At 36.0% G+C, this 18071-nt stretch overlaps 1 protein-coding gene across 1 annotated transcript in view; it reads left to right on the forward strand.

Moving 5' to 3' along the window:
• The window catches only part of Dhx36 (DEAH-box helicase 36), a 38765-nt gene that overhangs the window by 17711 nt on the left and 2983 nt on the right, over positions 1-18071 (forward strand). The window contains exons 11-24 of the mRNA XM_032898312.1: positions 144-246; positions 570-657; positions 1547-1602; positions 4026-4090; positions 4810-4953; positions 7861-7978; positions 8827-8925; positions 10221-10394; positions 10532-10618; positions 12371-12454; positions 14572-14671; positions 14784-14874; positions 17183-17303; positions 17803-17955. Of these exons, the coding sequence (XP_032754203.1) occupies positions 144-246; positions 570-657; positions 1547-1602; positions 4026-4090; positions 4810-4953; positions 7861-7978; positions 8827-8925; positions 10221-10394; positions 10532-10618; positions 12371-12454; positions 14572-14671; positions 14784-14874; positions 17183-17303; positions 17803-17955 (1483 nt within the window). The remainder of the gene's footprint in view (positions 1-143; positions 247-569; positions 658-1546; positions 1603-4025; positions 4091-4809; positions 4954-7860; positions 7979-8826; positions 8926-10220; positions 10395-10531; positions 10619-12370; positions 12455-14571; positions 14672-14783; positions 14875-17182; positions 17304-17802; positions 17956-18071) is intronic.

Raw genomic sequence — 18071 nt, forward strand, 5'->3', positions numbered from 1 at the left:
CTTACCTGTTGTTTATTATCCCTGGAAGTTTAATTGTCTCTTCTTTGTAGACTGTTGGTTCATATGCAGACTGATTTAACTTTAAGGTTGAACCTGAGTAACCCACGGAAAACTTGACAAACATTTCGTGACTTTCTGTGCAGATACTCTGCAAGTACCATAAATGTTTTGGAAATGATGGATGATGATAAAGTTGATCTGAATTTGATTGCTGCCCTTATTCGATACATTGTTTTGGAAGAAGAGGTTAGTTTTGTTTAGTTTTTCTTCAAGTAATATGTTTTAAAATTTTATTATGTATTAAAGCTATAAAAAACTCATTTTCCTAAATGCTTTTTAAAAAGTGGACTGGAAGAAAATCTCAATATAACATTTAGGCATTTAACATATTTAAAGAAAAGATTAAACAAATACTCTAGATTGTAGGTCTGTGATTTTTAAAGGGTTGGATATTCATTTAAATAGTTAAATTTCAAAGCTACTCTAATTATAATGAGGATTTAAGTGCATGGAATTGTTAGTGTGATTATTGATGTCATTCTCTTAATAGTAATTTCCTATCTATATAGGACGGTGCAATATTGGTCTTTCTACCAGGCTGGGACAATATCAGTACTTTGCATGATCTCTTGATGTCACAAGTGATGTTTAAATCAGGTATTGAATAAATGTATTATACTATATAATAACAAGACTGACATTAGAATTCATGTAGTTTCTGAAATCCTCTCCCCCTTTCTAATGTGAAGAACTTGTTACTTATGTGACTACATTGGTATAGGATTTTGTTCATCTAAGTCCAATTCACTTTTTTCCTTTAAGAAATTAAATGTTTTCTAAAAGTTTTGAGCTTTTACAGATCATCATAAAGATGGGATGTACATTGTGAGACTTTTTAGTTTTTTGAAAGTATTCTTTTATCACTTTTTAAAACTTGCCTAATAAAATTTAGCTTTAAAGTTAAAATATTGGCATTTAGAGACTTTCAATCTTTTCCTCTTCTCATTGGAGATTTTATTAATAGTCAGGATGAAGCTAATGGCCTTTTGTGAATATGATTTTTGATAGATGACTCCAACCATTGAGAATTTTAAGAATTTGGACAGGGCCTGGAGATGAGACTCAGTGGTTAAGTGTGCTTACTGCTCTTCCTGAGGATCTGGGTTCAAGTCATACCACTCCACATCAGGCAACTGACAACTGCTTATAACTCCAGTTCCAGGGCATCCAGCTCAGACTTTTGACCTTCACAGACACCATACACATAGCATATACACACAGAAAGACATACATATATTAATAGAAAAATTGTTTTAATCTTGAAAAGAATTCATAAGCAAATGTTTATCGATACAAAATAGATTAACAAAGTAAACTGTCAGTGGTAACTTATTGGAGCAGTCAGAAAACACTTGTAAGAAAACTTGGTTTTACTATATGTAGAAATATAAGTTAAGAACTGTGATCCAGCAGCTGAATTAATAATTCCATCCATGTGCCATATATGCTTTATGGGATCTAATTTAATTTACCTTTTAAATTTCAGATAGGTTTCTTATTATACCTTTACATTCACTGATGCCCACCGTAAACCAGACACAGGTATGTTCTTAAATTTGTTTTCAGTCTTAGATTGAGGCAAACCTTACAACTACTTACTGTGTTTTTTGTTGTTGCTGTTTTGTTTTGTTTTTTTAATTAAAATGTAATTATATTGTTTTCCCCCTTCCCTTTTCTCCCTCCAATTCTGCCTATGCACCACCCCCTGCTCTTTCAAATTCATGTCTTCTAATTCTTTGATATTAGTGGGGGTGGGGTGTGTGTGTGTGTGCGTGCGCGTGTATACATTCTTAAATATATAAATATTTCCTGTTGAGTCTATAAAATGTTGTTTATATGTATGTAATTATTAGGACTTATCACTTGTAGCTCTCTGTCTAGGGTGAGGCCTTGAGGGCTTTCCCTTTGCATAGTTACCAGGTCTAGTGCAGATGTCCTTGATTCGGTCTTCTGTAGGCAGCCATGCTGAGACTTCGCAGGTATTGCTTCTCTGATGTTCCCAGGAGACGAAAACTCACAGCGAGCCTTTCCTTTCTTTGGCTCTGGCAATCATTCTGCCCCACCTTCTGCTATGATCTCTGACCCTTAGGTGCAGGAGTTGGGTTGTAGATACAGAAGTCGGGACTGTGCAGCACATGATTTCTTGCTTTTTATCTTTTGATCGGATGTGGTTCTTGTTAATATTCTGTTTCATTAGGGGTGGGACCTATACTTATCTGTGAGTATAAGGATAAATATTTAGAATGTAATTCAGAATTATACTGGTTTAATAAGGTGACAGTTGTAGGTTTTCCTCCAAGATCCTTAACTTCTCCATTGCTGAGTACTTGGTTAGGTTAGATGTAGCAGACATACTTTACCTATTGTTGACAGGGAAATTGGACTCAGTGCCTATGAAGGTATGCATTGCAGTATTGCATACATAGGGATATCATGCCACACTGGTAACTGTTTTAGTTCATAGGCATTATAGCAGGGTAAAACTATTGTTTTCTTTCTTCCTGTGGGAGCTTGATGGTGCCTTCTCGTATCATGAAAGCTGTTTTCAGGGAGAAGGAGGATTTCTCGTCAGAACCAGCAGGAATCCTCTGGGTTCTATGTCTGAAGTGGTGTCTTCAGCAATAGGAACCTACTTTATTCCTTGGGAGAAAAGGGCAACAGAGATAGCCTGTGTTTCTGGGGTCTCTTAGACAGTTCTGACCAGAAACTCAAAACAAAGAGGGGGTTCCTAATAATCTGGTGTTGAAATATTCATTAGTCTATGCTTCTTAGAGAATTGACATCCTACCTTGTAAAATTGGACTTAAAAAAATTATATATATATGTATATATATGTTTCCTCAAAGACTTATTGTATTATATGTTATTTAACTTTAAAGAAACACTTTAAAATAGTGGTCCATGTTAAAAATACTTTATAAAGAGCCATTTCTTTGGAAAATGGTTTTGCATGCTAATTTACCACCAGAGTAGTTCTGTTAATGTTAGAAAAGTTTAGAGAAATGGTTCCATCAGTAACTTGTTTAGGTTTCCTGAATCAAAGAAAAAATATATAAATACCACTAAAAAAACCTAAGCTAGAAATTAGCTGTGACATAGTATATGTTAGTGTTTGAGATTTTGATTTATCACATTAGTATATTAAAGTGAGATGTCCTGTCTTTTCAGTAATGTATTACAACTGTTTTTGACTGTGTCAGATTCAGGATTTTCTTAATGATAATTTTTAATATAGCACTCTCTTCAGACTGTTCCCTTCCAGTTTTCTATTCTTTTTTATAAGAAAATACCTAACTCCGTCAGTCTGTTTGGTGGTACTGTGATTAGATAAAAGTGTAGCTAGTGTGGAGGGTCTACCATCCTGGACAGCCCAGCCCAGTAGAGCACACATACATTTAGCATATGTGCCTTCTACTTACTGATTGCTCTATTTTATAATCAAGGATGGAGGATTCTTTTGGTGTGTGTGTGTGTGTGCTTGACTACTTTTCTTCAACTTTGGTGGCATTGTTAGGGATAGTAGTATTTGTAGGATTTGGCATTTGAAAAGGCTGTTTTACTCCCGTCTAAATCTCAAGCTAGGCTTCCATGCTATGGGACTTGACATTCATTCTGAGGGCAAGGTACCTGCCCCATTGGTTCGTAATTCTTTTTTGGTTTGGCTTTGTAAATCTTGTCCACAGATTAAAGCTGTTTTCCTTTAATTTATGCTCACCAGCTTTTGTTAAAGATGTGCTAAAAGTTGGAGTGACTTTATTTGCCTCTTGTTTGTGATATGATTCTGACATCTGGGTTTACCAAAGGAGAATTTCATCAAGTTGAAAATATGTATGTTAATGATAGACTGATATACAAGACACATTATTTAAATGCATAAATGCTAAAACTGATCACAATATCTCAAGAAATAACATTGTAAAAGTATGTCAGAAACTAGTACACTTTTGATGTATTTATTCTTACAGGTATTTAAAAAAACTCCTCCTGGTGTTCGGAAAATAGTAATTGCTACCAACATTGCAGAGACTAGGTAAAAACTATTTTAAATATCAGCTATTGGTGACTACCTAAGTTTAGCACTCCATATATTATTAGTATAGTTTAACATGTATTCTCTGAAAAAGGAAAAAAAAAACCTTGAAATCTCTTTTTTAAAAAAATCACTTTTTAGCATTCATTAGTCAAGGACGGCAAATATAAACTGTAGTTTTCTAAAGCTGTTCTACTGTGTTTAGTTCTCTTTTTCAAAGTAGTCATTTAACAAGTTGTTTTTCAGAACATCTCTAAAGAACCATGGGAACTAGTATAGCTTTAGTCCTTTTGTCTGTTCTCCAGTTAGGGATAATATTATTTTATAATTGCATGCAGCCTTAAACATTTCTAATTTTCTACTGGAGACATTTATAACTAAGTTGTTAAGACAAATTATTTTCCAGAAGTTACTGTTAAACCATAGTTCCCTTAGGGCTTCAGAGATGGTCATAAAGTGGTGGACGGCGTAAGATGCTGTGCTCAGATAAGAATGTAGCATGTGGTCTAATCATTTTGTTATCACTGTACATAAGGACACTGCCTATTGTCAGCTGCTGACTGTTGTAAAATTGAAAAATGTGAGAAGAGTAGGCAAAGGTCTGAATTAATAAAATCTACTTGATTCAATAAAAAAATTTAAATAAATGCATCTATAGGCTTGGTATAATCTTATCTCTTGATGTAGTTTTTAATATTTTGTGTATCTTTTTCAAACAGCATCACCATAGATGATGTGGTCTATGTAATAGATGGAGGGAAAATTAAAGAAACACACTTTGACACACAGAACAACATCAGTACCATGTCTGCTGAGTGGGTTAGTAAAGCTAATGCCAAACAGAGGAAAGGGAGAGCTGGAAGGTAAGGCGGAAATGCTATGCAAGGACTGTTTGAGAACATGCAAAAGCTATGTAAACAAATTTACAAGAGGAGTATCCTGCATAATGTATTGAACTCAGCACTTCTATGGTTATTAGTATTTGATTTTTAATTGTCATACAAAATACATTTGTAACATTTTTATACATTGATAAAATTATACTTCCCCCTAATTTCATTCCTTTACTCAAGTAGTTCCTCCCTCTTTCATGTAACATACACTGTATTCTGTTCTCCCTGCCTCCTGCATGTAGATACCTTTCTTCCTACTACATTTTCCTATGACTGTCTACCTACCTATCTAATCATCGGTCTGACTCATCAAGTTTTGGGATATAGTCTGCAAGGAAGTGAACATTTGGTGTTTTATCCACTCATCTGTTGAGGGTTGGGTAGTGTGATTGTGTGTCTTGACTATTTCGATTAAAGCAGCACTCTTATTGGCTATGCCAGTACCTCTGCTCTGTGCTGACTTGGATTCCTTTGCATGTACACTTAGGGAACAGCACAGTTGTCATGTGGTAGTTGTCTATAGTTTGTTGAGAACCCTCCATGTTGATTGGCTGGGTAAGTATGACAGTTTTCATCCCTACCAGCAGTGCCCTAAGTGCTCCTTTCCCCACATCTCCACTAATGTTGAGTTGTTTTCTTGGTGTTAGCCATAATAGAGGTGAGATGGAGTGCAGTGTAATTTGAATTTGCATTTTTCCATGCCTAACTACTACAGCAACACATTTTTAAATCAGCTAGTAGTTTTCTTTGTAAAGTTTTAGGAAATTATCTGCTGAGTTTTTTAATTTTATGAATCTTTTTTCCAGTGACGTAGTCTATTTAATTACTAAACTTTATTATATCACTTAGAGTTTTGCTTCTGTTCTTAATAATACTTAGTAATAACTAACACTGAGTGTCAGCTCCTTTCTTATTTCTCACTTCTCAACTGAGATAGGCAACTGCCTGTTTTTGAATAAAGAAATAAAGTTGTAAAGAAATTACATAGTTTGTTCAATTTAGTTTCTAGAGCTTTGTACATAGCAGACATAGTTGAATTCAAACAGCCAACTCCACAGTCTGCGTTTCCACTCACTGTCCTCATAAACTCTTACCTCTACTTACCAGTAACAGCACACGGCAACACTTTCTCCATTGACTTGGTAGTAACATAAGAAATAAAAACATCTGTTTTAATGATAAGAATAGTATTTGTCTTGACCTTTACACATAGTTTTGCTTAGTGCTTCTTTTTGATGCTCACTTAACAGTATTTTTTATGTTAGTGACAGAACCATATCTAGTGTTGTTGACGAATTTTCCCTTTATACCCCTCTCTCCCAACAAAACCTTCATCTAACAGTGGTTTCCATGTTACTTCCCACCAAATCTATACCTCCAAGTTAAGAGCCTGCCTGCCCCTGACACTTCACTTCCTAACAACTACCAATCAAGAGGAAAGCAGAAATTAAGTTTATGGTTTGCCTCCCAGCACCAGCCAATTAAAGGCCATCATGCCCCCCTTCCCCCCATCAGATGTGTTTCAGGCTATTAACCCCCTTCTTGCCTCTATAAATACTTACTGAAACTAGGCTTGGAGTCCCCTCCTGTTCTCTTGTGTCAGAGATAGTGGTGTGCCCAAGCTCAAACTTGTAATAAAGAGACCCTAATGTGATTACATCAAAACCAGCTCCTTGATGGTCTTTTGGGTTCTCCAATGCTTCCTGACACATTATAGGTTAAGAGTGTCACCTTATGGACTTATGTAAGGAAAGAAGAGTTAAAATGTTCTTGGTTGTTACATTGTCTCTGTTTTAAATGTGTGTTCAATCTATATAGTTTGGGCTGGTTTGCTATGTTTAGTTTGTCTCTGTTTAATCTAATTTCCAGATAGTTTCTTATAATGTGATGTCGATACTTAACAAAGCCTGATTAGATTGATGCTTATTTTGGAGACCAGAAAACACAACAGAACAGAAAAACAAAAAACCATTATACTATGTGGCCCCTTGGGAAATACCATTAGTTTCTTTGTGGTGCTAGATGATGGTAGGTCTGTACCACCAGAGAAATATTAGGTATTATATATTGAATCTTTGCAGAGTTTTGGGGAAAAAAGGTTTTAGATCTTTTATTGCTACAGTGGCCAGAGTCTTGAAATATTATTCTATTCAGAAATACATGACTTCTGTCATATTAGTTGTGGCAAGTTACAAACATTTCCGTTGTCTGAGAGCTTACTAAATTGCATACAATTAAATGTTTTTCAATTCATACATGTAGGTTAATACAGTGCAGGGAGTGTTGCAGAAATGCCTAAGAGGGCATATTTCTTGTTACAACTCTAAGCCTGACCAGTATAAATCTAGCAGTTTTGAGCGAAGTTAGAGGAACATCAGAAATAAGAACCAAATTGTGTATGGGAGTATCTTTCATTGCTTTCTGGAGCTACAGTATGAGAGCTACCAAGACATACGAGTGAGTTGTAGTATTCTATAATACAGAAGGACAGCTGTAGTTCAGAGTAATGTATTGCATACTTTATAAGGACTAAAAGAGGTGCTTGAAGGCTTAAAGAACAAAATAAGGATATGCAAATGGACTGATAATTAATATACATATATTCAAGTATGTTATACTGTACATAAAATTACCAATGTATTAGTTAAAAGGAAAAATGTTTTAAAAGGAACTAGAACTTCAAAAACTAAATTTGGTCATTGGGTTTAGGGTCTTTCCAAATATATAGGAGGGAATTGAGCTTCACAGACCTGAAGTAATAATTATGTGTGTGTTTTGTGAGGAATGGATACTGGATACTTTCCTCCCTGCTCTTCCTTTGGTGGTCTAAAAGTCATGTTCTTGATACTGTTTTTTTCTTGTCTTTTCCTTATTAAGAGTTCAGCCTGGTCATTGTTATCATCTGTATAATGGTCTTAGAGCAAGTCTTCTAGATGACTACCAACTACCAGAAATTTTGAGAACTCCTTTGGAAGAACTTTGTTTGCAAATAAAGGTATATTAGTTGGAAGAATTAAACTACATGGAAGGTGGAATTATAGTTTTCACCATTTTTAATAGAAAAAGTATATTATGAACCTACAAAAAGTGATTCTTTTTATGCATTTCATTTTGCTTGTGTGAAGAAACTACTTGAACTTCCTTCTTAATGTATATCAAGTTAATGTTAGAATCAGGGTACCTATGTTTGCTTCCCACTTTCTACCTGGAAACTTTGCTTACTTGATTGAGCAGATTGCTGTACAAAATTCCTAAACACTGTTGGACATCTAACAGTCAGTAATGTCAGCTACCCTTTCTAACTTTTGTGGTTCAGAGGATTGAACCACAACTTTCTATTAGGCAAGCTCTCTACTGATGAACTGTGTCTTTCCCTTTTCTTTTTTTGAACTTTGAGATGGTCTCAAATCCAGCTGACAGTGAACTGTTAATCCTCCTTCCTCAGCCTCCTGTCAGGTCTGGCTAGCTGTTCTTACATCTTCAAATATTCCATATTCTCATTCTTCTCTCTCTCTCTCTCTCTCTCTCTCTCTCTCTCTCTCTCTCTCTCTCTCTCTCTCTCTCTCTCTCTCTAGTGTGTGCATGTTCATGCTCCACTACCCTATTTCTAAGATAGTAATCAACCTGCTGAGAATTTTGTAACTTGATAATTTTTCTCATTAGTAGATTTGCTCTTAGAAAGTGTAATGTGGGGTTAGGGAATTAGATCAGTGGTAGAACACTTGCCTAGGAATCTCAAGGCCCTGGGTTTGGTCCTCCTCCAGAAAAAAAGAAGTGTGATGTAAACCTTTGAATACATATTTTATGACTTTTTGATCCATATAACTCTATTCGTCTTCACAGATCTTGAGGCTGGGTGGAATTGCTTATTTTCTGAGTAGGTTAATGGATCCACCATCAGATGAGGCAGTAGTGCTCTCCATAAAACACCTAATGGAACTGGTAATTTTGATTTTTTTTTCTTTTAGTATAACTTGGATTTAGCATGCTAAAACACTACATAAAGTTTTTATTACTCCAGAGTAGAGCACTGTCAGATTTGATATGACACTTTCCTCATGTTTTTAAGATACACATTTTCCTGAGCTTTTTTGCAGTACTCGTTTAAAATTACATGAAATCTTGAACATTTTCTTTAGTGGACTGCATATGTGTTCTTGAAGTAGGTTGGTCTAGTCTTCTCTTTCTGATAACCGTAATGCTCTGTTGTCAGATTCAAGTAATTTAATTGTAATGTAGATATTTTATAGAGGCAACTCTTATATTTTGAAAGAATATGAACAAATGTCTTCTCCCCATGATGTTGTAAATAATCTTTGAACTGTCATTCACTATTATATCTTGTTTATATTTAAATTTTCTGGTTTGTTAGGCCTTTTTATATTCTGAGAAACTCTATAAGCGACTGACTACATGGTGACAGTCATTCATGTTGAGAGGTACAGGATTGGCCTTAATTAATGCCCAGAGTAGTAAGAAAGGCAGAAGAGATTAGAAGTGCTGTCTACTACTGTCATGGTGATTTAAACTATGACTCAATTAGAAATTCACTGCCTTAGGTATATTCACACATACTCTTTATAGCACCTCTCTTCTGTACTGGACCATGTAGAGAAAGTACTTTTACTTATCTGTAAAGTTGAGTTGGTTAGTGTAGGGTTGGAGGATGCTGAAGACATGTTTCTATATGTCACCAGTTTAGAAACCATCCCTGTAGATAATTTTTTAAGTTTGGGTTTGGTAGCATTGCAATAGGCTTTTAATATAATACACTGCTTGAATTAACACTTATTTATTCGGTTGTGTCTTTATATTTCCCTGGTATCTTCAGGATACTTTTCTAGCTGCTCTCATTTGAAGCAGATTACAGATTACACAGATTGGAACAGACATTATTGCCATGTGTAACCCTTAGCTCTTTCTGCATCGTAGCCTCTAAACTAGACTGTTGGGGACTGTGTTTCACCCACTCGGTACCTTTCAGAACTACTTTACCACAGGGGATTTAATTTCTGACATAACGTTTCCATGTTGTAGATTTGTTGTGTTTGCATAAGTTGCCTTTGCTGACATTAAAATTTATGGTTTTGTTATTTTGGCTTTTGTTGAAGGTACTTAAAATGATGCTGGAGGGATTTAGATATTCAGAGAATGAATAGTATGTTTGCAGCTAACTACATTAGCTTTCGTCATGTGTTTTGCTGGGCCTACTCTAAGAGCAGACTCTTTCCTTTCAGAGTGCTTTGGATAAGCAAGAAGAATTGACACCTCTTGGAGTCCATTTAGCCCGACTGCCTGTTGAGCCACATATTGGAAAAATGATTCTCTTTGGAGCTTTGTTCTGTTGCTTAGATCCAGTCCTCACCATTGCTGCCAGTCTCAGCTTTAAAGATCCCTTTGTCATTCCATTGGTAAGAGAGACAGAAACGGGGCTGGGCACTTAATGTCAGTGTATTTACTCTTCACATCTGTGTTTCATTAGATTTTCAGTAAAATACCTATCATTATTACATCCAAAAATTATAAGCTACTACTGTTATTTTTTTAGGGAAAAGAAAAGATTGCAGATGCAAGAAGAAAGGAACTGGCAAAGGAAACTAGAAGTGATCACCTGACAGTTGTGAATGCGTTTGAGGTAAGAAAAACTTGCTGTCCTGCTTAGAAGATTAGGAGCTTGTTGTAAAATACTTGTAAATGACCATTTTATATATCAGGGATAAATTGCTGAGTATGATTAACATTTGGTGAACGTTTTATAAACATGAACTGTCTTATACAAGATCTCATCTTTATCTTTTGGGGAAAGGCTTATATAAAAAGTAAGACAGACAGAGTTGACCACTTCATCTTGTTTTTCATATATGATGCTCCTTTGTGTCTTTGCCTTACTTCATGATAGTCTGTCCATTTATAACTACTCTTCAGTCAGTGATACATATCAAAATCATATATACAGGTGTATATAAGTATATATACACATATGTATATAAATACAACCTCAGTTCATGTTACCTGTGTATTTAGGATTTTTAGGGCTTACAGTGTATTGCTCAGGTTTTTTGTCCAACTGACCAATCCATTGGAAAAAGTGCAATGTATTGAAACCACCTGCTATTAATGGATTGATGTTAGTCTGTCTTTAATTCTAGTAATGGACTTAAGATTTAAAGTTAATTAGCAGGTGGCGTGTGTTGACTACAATCATTTTTTTTTTGGTTTTTTTTCTAACCCTAACCCGACTATAATCATTGTTGTTTTACTGGTTGTGTGTTGTTTTAATGGTTGTACTCTTGGTAGAAGTTCCATTGTTTATCTTTGTGATGCTTTTTTCTCTCCTTACAACTCTTCTCAACCCAACAAATCCGTTCCTGTGTTTCTTTAAATTTAGTCTAGTCAGTATACTTTTTTTCATAAGCTAATTATGTCGTGAAAAGTTTTTGCTCCTTTACCTATGATCATTATTTTGCAGGATATATTAGTCTAGATTTGCTGTCTTAAAATCTTAATCTTTTAGAACTATATTGCTCCAGAACTCATTTAATCGTTCTCTTTCCCTGTTTCCTTTTTATTATTTTTCTTATCTTTTTTAATCTATTTTTTTACAGTCTAGTCGTTATCCCCCTCCTGGTCTTTCTGCCCTCTGGCTGTTCCTTATGCCATACCTCTTTTCCATCCCCCTGTCCCCTGTCTCCAAGAGGATGTCCCCACCCACCTGCACCCCACCAGACCTCCTTACTCCCTCGGGCCTTAAATCTTTTGAGGGTTAAGTGGATCTTCTCTGACAGGCCAGACCAGGCAGTCCTCTGCTGTATATCCTGGTTGCTGACTCATTATCTGAGAGATCTCAGTTGTCCAGGTTAATTGAGACTGCTGGTCTTCCTATGGAATCTCCCGCCTCAGCTTCTTCCAGGTTTTCCCTGTTTTGTTTTGTTTTTTAAGTTTTAAGTTTTATTTATTTTTGTTGGGGGAGCGTGTTGACAGTGAGGACAGCTTGTGAGAGTTCTGTCTCTCCTTTCACAGTACGGGTATCTACCTCTGGTTGTCAAGCTTAGTAACCTGCTGAGCTGTCTTGCAGACAGCCTCTCCTCCCCCTTTGCTTATTCTGGTTAAGAAACAATGGATTTAAAGTTGAAATTTTAATGCATTGAAATTTATTTACTAATATTGGTTTTTAATGAATACTTGATATTGAAGATTTTATGTAAAATATACAGTATGTCAGTGGTGCTAAGATCATAAGGAGCTTCATGAGTTTCAAAGTTCTTTGACATTTTTACAGAGATGTCACCTGCAAAGAAATAAACTGTTAGTAGAATAAGATGGACACTGCTCAGTAGTTTTTGGTGTGGCCAACCATGTGAGTTTCTTCATTTCTTTTGTCCAATAGGGCTGGGAAGAAGCTAAACGGCGTGGTTTCAGATATGAAAAAGACTACTGCTGGGAATATTTTCTCTCTTCAAACACACTACAGGTACTACTGAAAGATATACTCGTCCCATAGACTAGATTAGCATATACACATCTGTAGGAAATGCTAACTACATTCAAAGGATGTGTGTGTGTGTCAAGAAATTAACTATTTTAATAAAAAATGCCAGATTATCACAGAGTGAAAGTGATGTGACAACTCAGATAGATACTGTAGCCCAAAACTACAGTGGGCATAGCCTATTTCACATACCCATTCAGTAACACAAGGAGGAAAATAAGCTAATAAGAGTGAATTTTTAAAAGAGACTGACAATTGAGCAGCTAAACTAAGAAATCAAGTTGAAGGCCAAAGAGCACAACAAAATAGCCTCCTGGAAAGCAGATTCTTGACAAAAAAAGCTTTGTATGTAGTTAGGATGCAGCTGAAAACATAATTTTAATATGATAAATGAAAAGTCGAAGGGCAAGACTAATCTCTATCAGTGTGTCACATGTAGTGGAAACTTAACCAGACACATATCAAAAACCATTCCCTGAAATGTAAAATGTAAATTATGCCTAAAATTTATGGAAAGATGTCTAAATCCAGGTTGTCTATGTGAATAGCATCATCCAGTTGAGGTGTAAGTCAGTTGTAAAGAGAAAGAAGGAACATTCAGGAAAGCACTAGAGAAGTGCTGTCCTCTGGGTTCTGAAAACAGCCACTGACAGGGAGTCAATGACTATTTCAACAGTGGAGCTTGCATGGTGCATGATTGACAGTACGCACTGGAATTGTTTAGAATGCAGAAGGAACACAGAGTACTGATGGGAACTGTGCAGTGGGGACTGCATGTAGAGATGGTTGCCCTAAAATTATAATGACCAGGAGATTACTTATTATAATCTCTTTGTTGAATTTGAAGATATTCTCTAGAAAATGTTTTTGTAGTTGTGAAAACAGATTAATCTGTACTGTTTTCATTTCTGTAAAACTAATTTTAACTATAAAAGTTAATTATGCTTTATAAAAACTTTTGGTTCAGTCTTGCTTCCAACTTAGGCTGGTCTGGAGCCCTCAGTTCTTCTTTCTGAGCCTCAAGTTGCTTGAAATACAGACTTGTACTGCGATGCCTAGCTAAAAAGAGCTTTTATAATTTTAATAGCTGACTTCAAGGCTGGAGTAGTAATATGCCTGTCATCCTGCCACGCAGGAGGTAAAGACAGGAAGAGTATCAGGAATTCAAGGCCAACCTCAGCTACGTAGTGTGAGGCCAGCCTGGGCCATATGAGATCCTGCTTCAAAAATCCAATAACTAAATAAGATCTCATTCTTAAGCTCTGCTTCTTTCTAGTCCTTCTGTTGGTGTCTGTGCAGAGTGTCTACAGTATTATGACTTGGAAGATTGCCGAGTCAAGGGGACAACTGTTTTCCACTATACTGAGCCAACCATCATTTCTGCTTGAGGCTTTCTCTTAAGGAAAATGCTCTTGTGCTAGTAGATTAACAGTATTGAAGCTTGGTCATTGGTGTTTTTGTTTTTTTTTGGGGGGGGGGTTGTTCTACTTGGTTTTAAAAGAGTAAAAGAAAATTCTAATGTATCTTACAAAATGGAGCAATTCTTTAAACATTACTGGATTTTTTTTGTTCCTTATATCATGCAGTTTTTTTCCCCACCAAATAATAATTTAGGCTTGTAGGCTATTGTGTCTTAAAAATATTCACTTGTTATTAGATTGCAGAAACAACCACAAAGGATATAGAAAGTAGAAATAGTTGTGTTCCAGTAAAATTTATTTGCAGAAATTTGTTTTTGTGATTTACCAATTCCCTCCATAAATGATCACATTTAATTGCTGAGCTGGAGAGGGAGCTCAGCACTTAAAAGTTCTTGCTGCAAGGATCCAAGTTGGTTCCCAGCACATGAGTCTTGTAGCTCTTTACTGGCTGTAAGTTCAGTTATATTTTAGGTGTTTTGAAGCCTTCCGGCTTCCACAGGTACCACAACTCACAGAAAATATATACACACGTATAAGTAAAATAAACCTAGTTATAATGTATTACATCATGGAACTAGTGTTTTTGTAAAGCAGGGGAAACTAAAAACTAAATTGAGGTGAGTGTGATTTATAGGCCCTGTACATGGAAGGTTTCTAGCTGTTACCATTGCTCTCTAGATGCTGCATAACATGAAGGGACAGTTTGCTGAGCATCTTCTTGGAGCTGGATTTGTAAGCAGTAGAAGTCCCAAAGATCCAAAAGCTAATATAAATTCAGGTAAAGAAAAACAAAACAAAACAAAACACAACAAAGAACAGTAACTCACTTCCCGTTAATGGTCCACGCTTCAGTATTTCATTTTCCCCATTCTACTTTCCTTTCCCTATAGATAATGAGAAGATCATTAAAGCTGTCATCTGTGCTGGTTTATATCCCAAAGTTGCTAAAATCCGACTAAATTTGGGTAAAAAAAGGAAAATGTAAGCATTGAAGATTGTTACGAACTACTCACAGCTCTTTCTGCACCGTTGGAACCCTCTAGTAGAAATGGATTCTTTGCAAGTTTGGTAATTTAGATGCATAGGAATTGGTGAACATCGGGATCTGTTCCTCACAACACAGATTTAGTCACTTACATGATCACCCATTTACAAAACAGGTTAACAAGATAATTATATGTGTGCATGTTGGATAGCTATTGGAATAAAATTGTAATTCCATTCTTTGGAGAAGTGGAGTATGTCCCCATAGCCTTAGCAGCAGTTGGCGATAGCATTGAAGAATATTTCTGCCTCACAGTTTAGTCTAGTGTGGGCACTGACAGTCAGGAAGGCCAAGGGTATTGAACCCTCTGGAAGGTGTTCAGTCGTCATTGGCTCAGTTCATTTTATTGATAATTTTATATTTTAATTTGAGTTTATCCTAAGGATTGATTCCAAATGCTTTTTAATGGTTATGTAGCAAAACACCATAGGTATTTACTGGCAATGGGAAATTATGGTTTAAAACTGTGTGGTAAAATGTAAAATATTAGGGTTAATATAAATGAAAATGCTGGGCATCTTGTGATTATACACAATTAAAAGATATAGTCTGCCCAGAATGACCAACATTAAGATAATGTTTTGGGGCTGCGTTTCTCAAACGGGTGATTTCCCCCCAGGAAACATTTAACTAGTAGCTGGATGTATTTATTGTTATCATAGTTAGATGAGATCTTTTATGTTTCTTTGTCCAGGAATACTATTAAGCATTCTCCATTGTATACATAGCTCCCAAGACTTAGGGATAGGTCAAATTACAGGGTTCTGGGTAAAAGGATGAATTTTAATGTGACTGAATTATTTACGTTGTAAACAGTCTAACTTGGTTTGGGTTTTGGGGGGTTTTGTTGTTCATTTTGAAACACGATTTTACGTCATAGCCTCTGCTTGCCTCAAACCCCTGCTCCTCCTCACACGGGATGGTTATGCATGTGAGCGACCACCCCTGCCTCCACGTCTTTCTATGCCAGCAGTTTGCTAATACTCTAATAGACTAATATTAAAATACAGACATTTTATCATCTCCTGTCATCATGGGAGAGCTTCGTGGAGAAGAGTTCTCTTTGGATTGTTGTACTTGTTCAACGGTTGGTGCTAGGAGCACAAATTTTATAAGCCAAAAGTTTTTTAATACTTTTTTACTGGAACACAGTTGTGCCCATTTATTTGTATGTTGTCTGCTTTCCTGCTTGATTAACAGAGTTGGGGGGTTGAGACAGATTGTAAGGCTGTATATAGAAATCTCCTAACTCCTAGTTTCCAGAATGATAGATTGACTGAGGAAAAAGTAATTTATGTTTTTATTCTGAATAATAAACCATAACTATGATAGGACTTGATATACTATGAACCCGTAGAATCTTAAAAACTCAGAAGAAGGGTTTATGAAGTAGCAAATCCAATATATTACCATTACCATTGTTTAAAAACAAACTGTGCAATGTCTATCTGAATGATACTGATGAACAAATTGACTTACAAAATGATTGCCAACAAAAAAGTTCCCTGGGTCTTGTCAGATGGCTTGGTAGGCAGGCTTTTGTTGCCACTTCTGACGACCTGAGTTCTGTGGTTGATGGAGGAGAATGGTCCTCATTCTCCCTCTCCTTTACACACTCCTTCCCACACAAAACAAACACTGTAGGAAAAAGAAAGCCCCTAAGTCAGAGTGAATTAAACTGCCACAAACTTATTCTGAATATATATGTATTTTGAAATTGAAAATTTATTTGAGTGGGCGTTTAAAAAATTTTTAAAGGGACTGAAGCGACGGCTCAGCAGATAAGAGCACTGGCTGTTCTTTCATAGCCCTGCATTCTGCTCCCAATACCTACATGGCCACCACAACCATCTGTAATCCAGTCTTGGGGTAGAATGCCTCTTCTGGCTTCTGTGGACAGTAAGTACATGTGCTGCACAGATAGAAACATTAATACACCAAAAGTAAATCTAAAAAACAATTTAAAATCAGTTTTAGTAAAAGTCTTTTCGACAGAATTTTAATTTTTAATTTTGGGTTCTTTTGGGAACATAGTTAACCAATGGAAGTTTTTAGTTGATTATTTCAGTTATTGTCTAAATTAGGGGTAGTGGTCGTTCAGTGTAAGCTCCTCCTTAGTCCTTTTATGTGCTCTATTCTTTATTATGTACTGTATACTAACACCATTAAGGAGTAAGTGTTTTTGAAGTAATGGAGGATCAATCCCTTGAGACACTTAAGAACTGTATTGTAACTTTTTCAAAGGGTGAAAGTTCACACAAAGTCTGATGGTCTGGTTTCTATTCATCCTAAGTCTGTCAATGTGGAGCAGACAGACTTCCACTACAACTGGCTTATCTATCACCTGAAGATGAGAACAAGCAGTGTAAGTGAGCATTTCACATAATTGTATATCTGAAAGTCCGTCCCGTAGCTTTCTAATTTTATACCATAAAAAGTATACTTCTGACATCAATTACAGCTTTTTTCTATAAGGATGTACTACTGTACATCATTTGGTACATTATATGGTTTTCTCTGTGAGGCTGCTTTCAAAAGTCCACAGGAATTTTCACTGTGGAAAGATTTGTTGGCGTGACAATATAAGTCAAGTAGTGGTCAGAAGAGTGAGCTTTTTTATTATTTGGATATATAAATAAAAAGTCATTTTATCTTTATTGGTTAGTTTTGATATTCAGAAAATGTTCAGTTTAGAACAGAAATATAAAATTTCTAGGAATTAGGATAGATTCTTTCTTCAAAATTAATTTTCAAAATCACACGCAAGTTAATACCTATTAGAAAGAAGCTGGTCGATGTCTGGGATGTTACGTGACAGTAATGCTTTCCTACTCATCATGCACGTGAACTAACGCTCCTTGCAGATATACTTGTACGACTGCACAGAAGTCTCACCATACTGCCTCTTGTTCTTTGGAGGAGATATTTCCATCCAGAAAGATAAGGATCAGGAAATTATTGCTGTAGACGAATGGATTGTGTTTCAGTCTCCAGAAAGAATTGCTCATCTTGTTAAGGTACTGATGTTAATGGTTGTCTATTAGATTGCATTTAAGAGAGTTTGTGGGCCACAAGGTGGAGTAGCATGCAAAGCAGCTTGCTACAGAGCCAGAAGGCCTGGCCTTGCACTGGC

The sequence above is a fragment of the Rattus rattus genome, chromosome 3 (assembly GCF_011064425.1).
Source record: "Rattus rattus isolate New Zealand chromosome 3, Rrattus_CSIRO_v1, whole genome shotgun sequence".
Classification (NCBI taxonomy): Eukaryota; Metazoa; Chordata; class Mammalia; order Rodentia; family Muridae; genus Rattus; species Rattus rattus.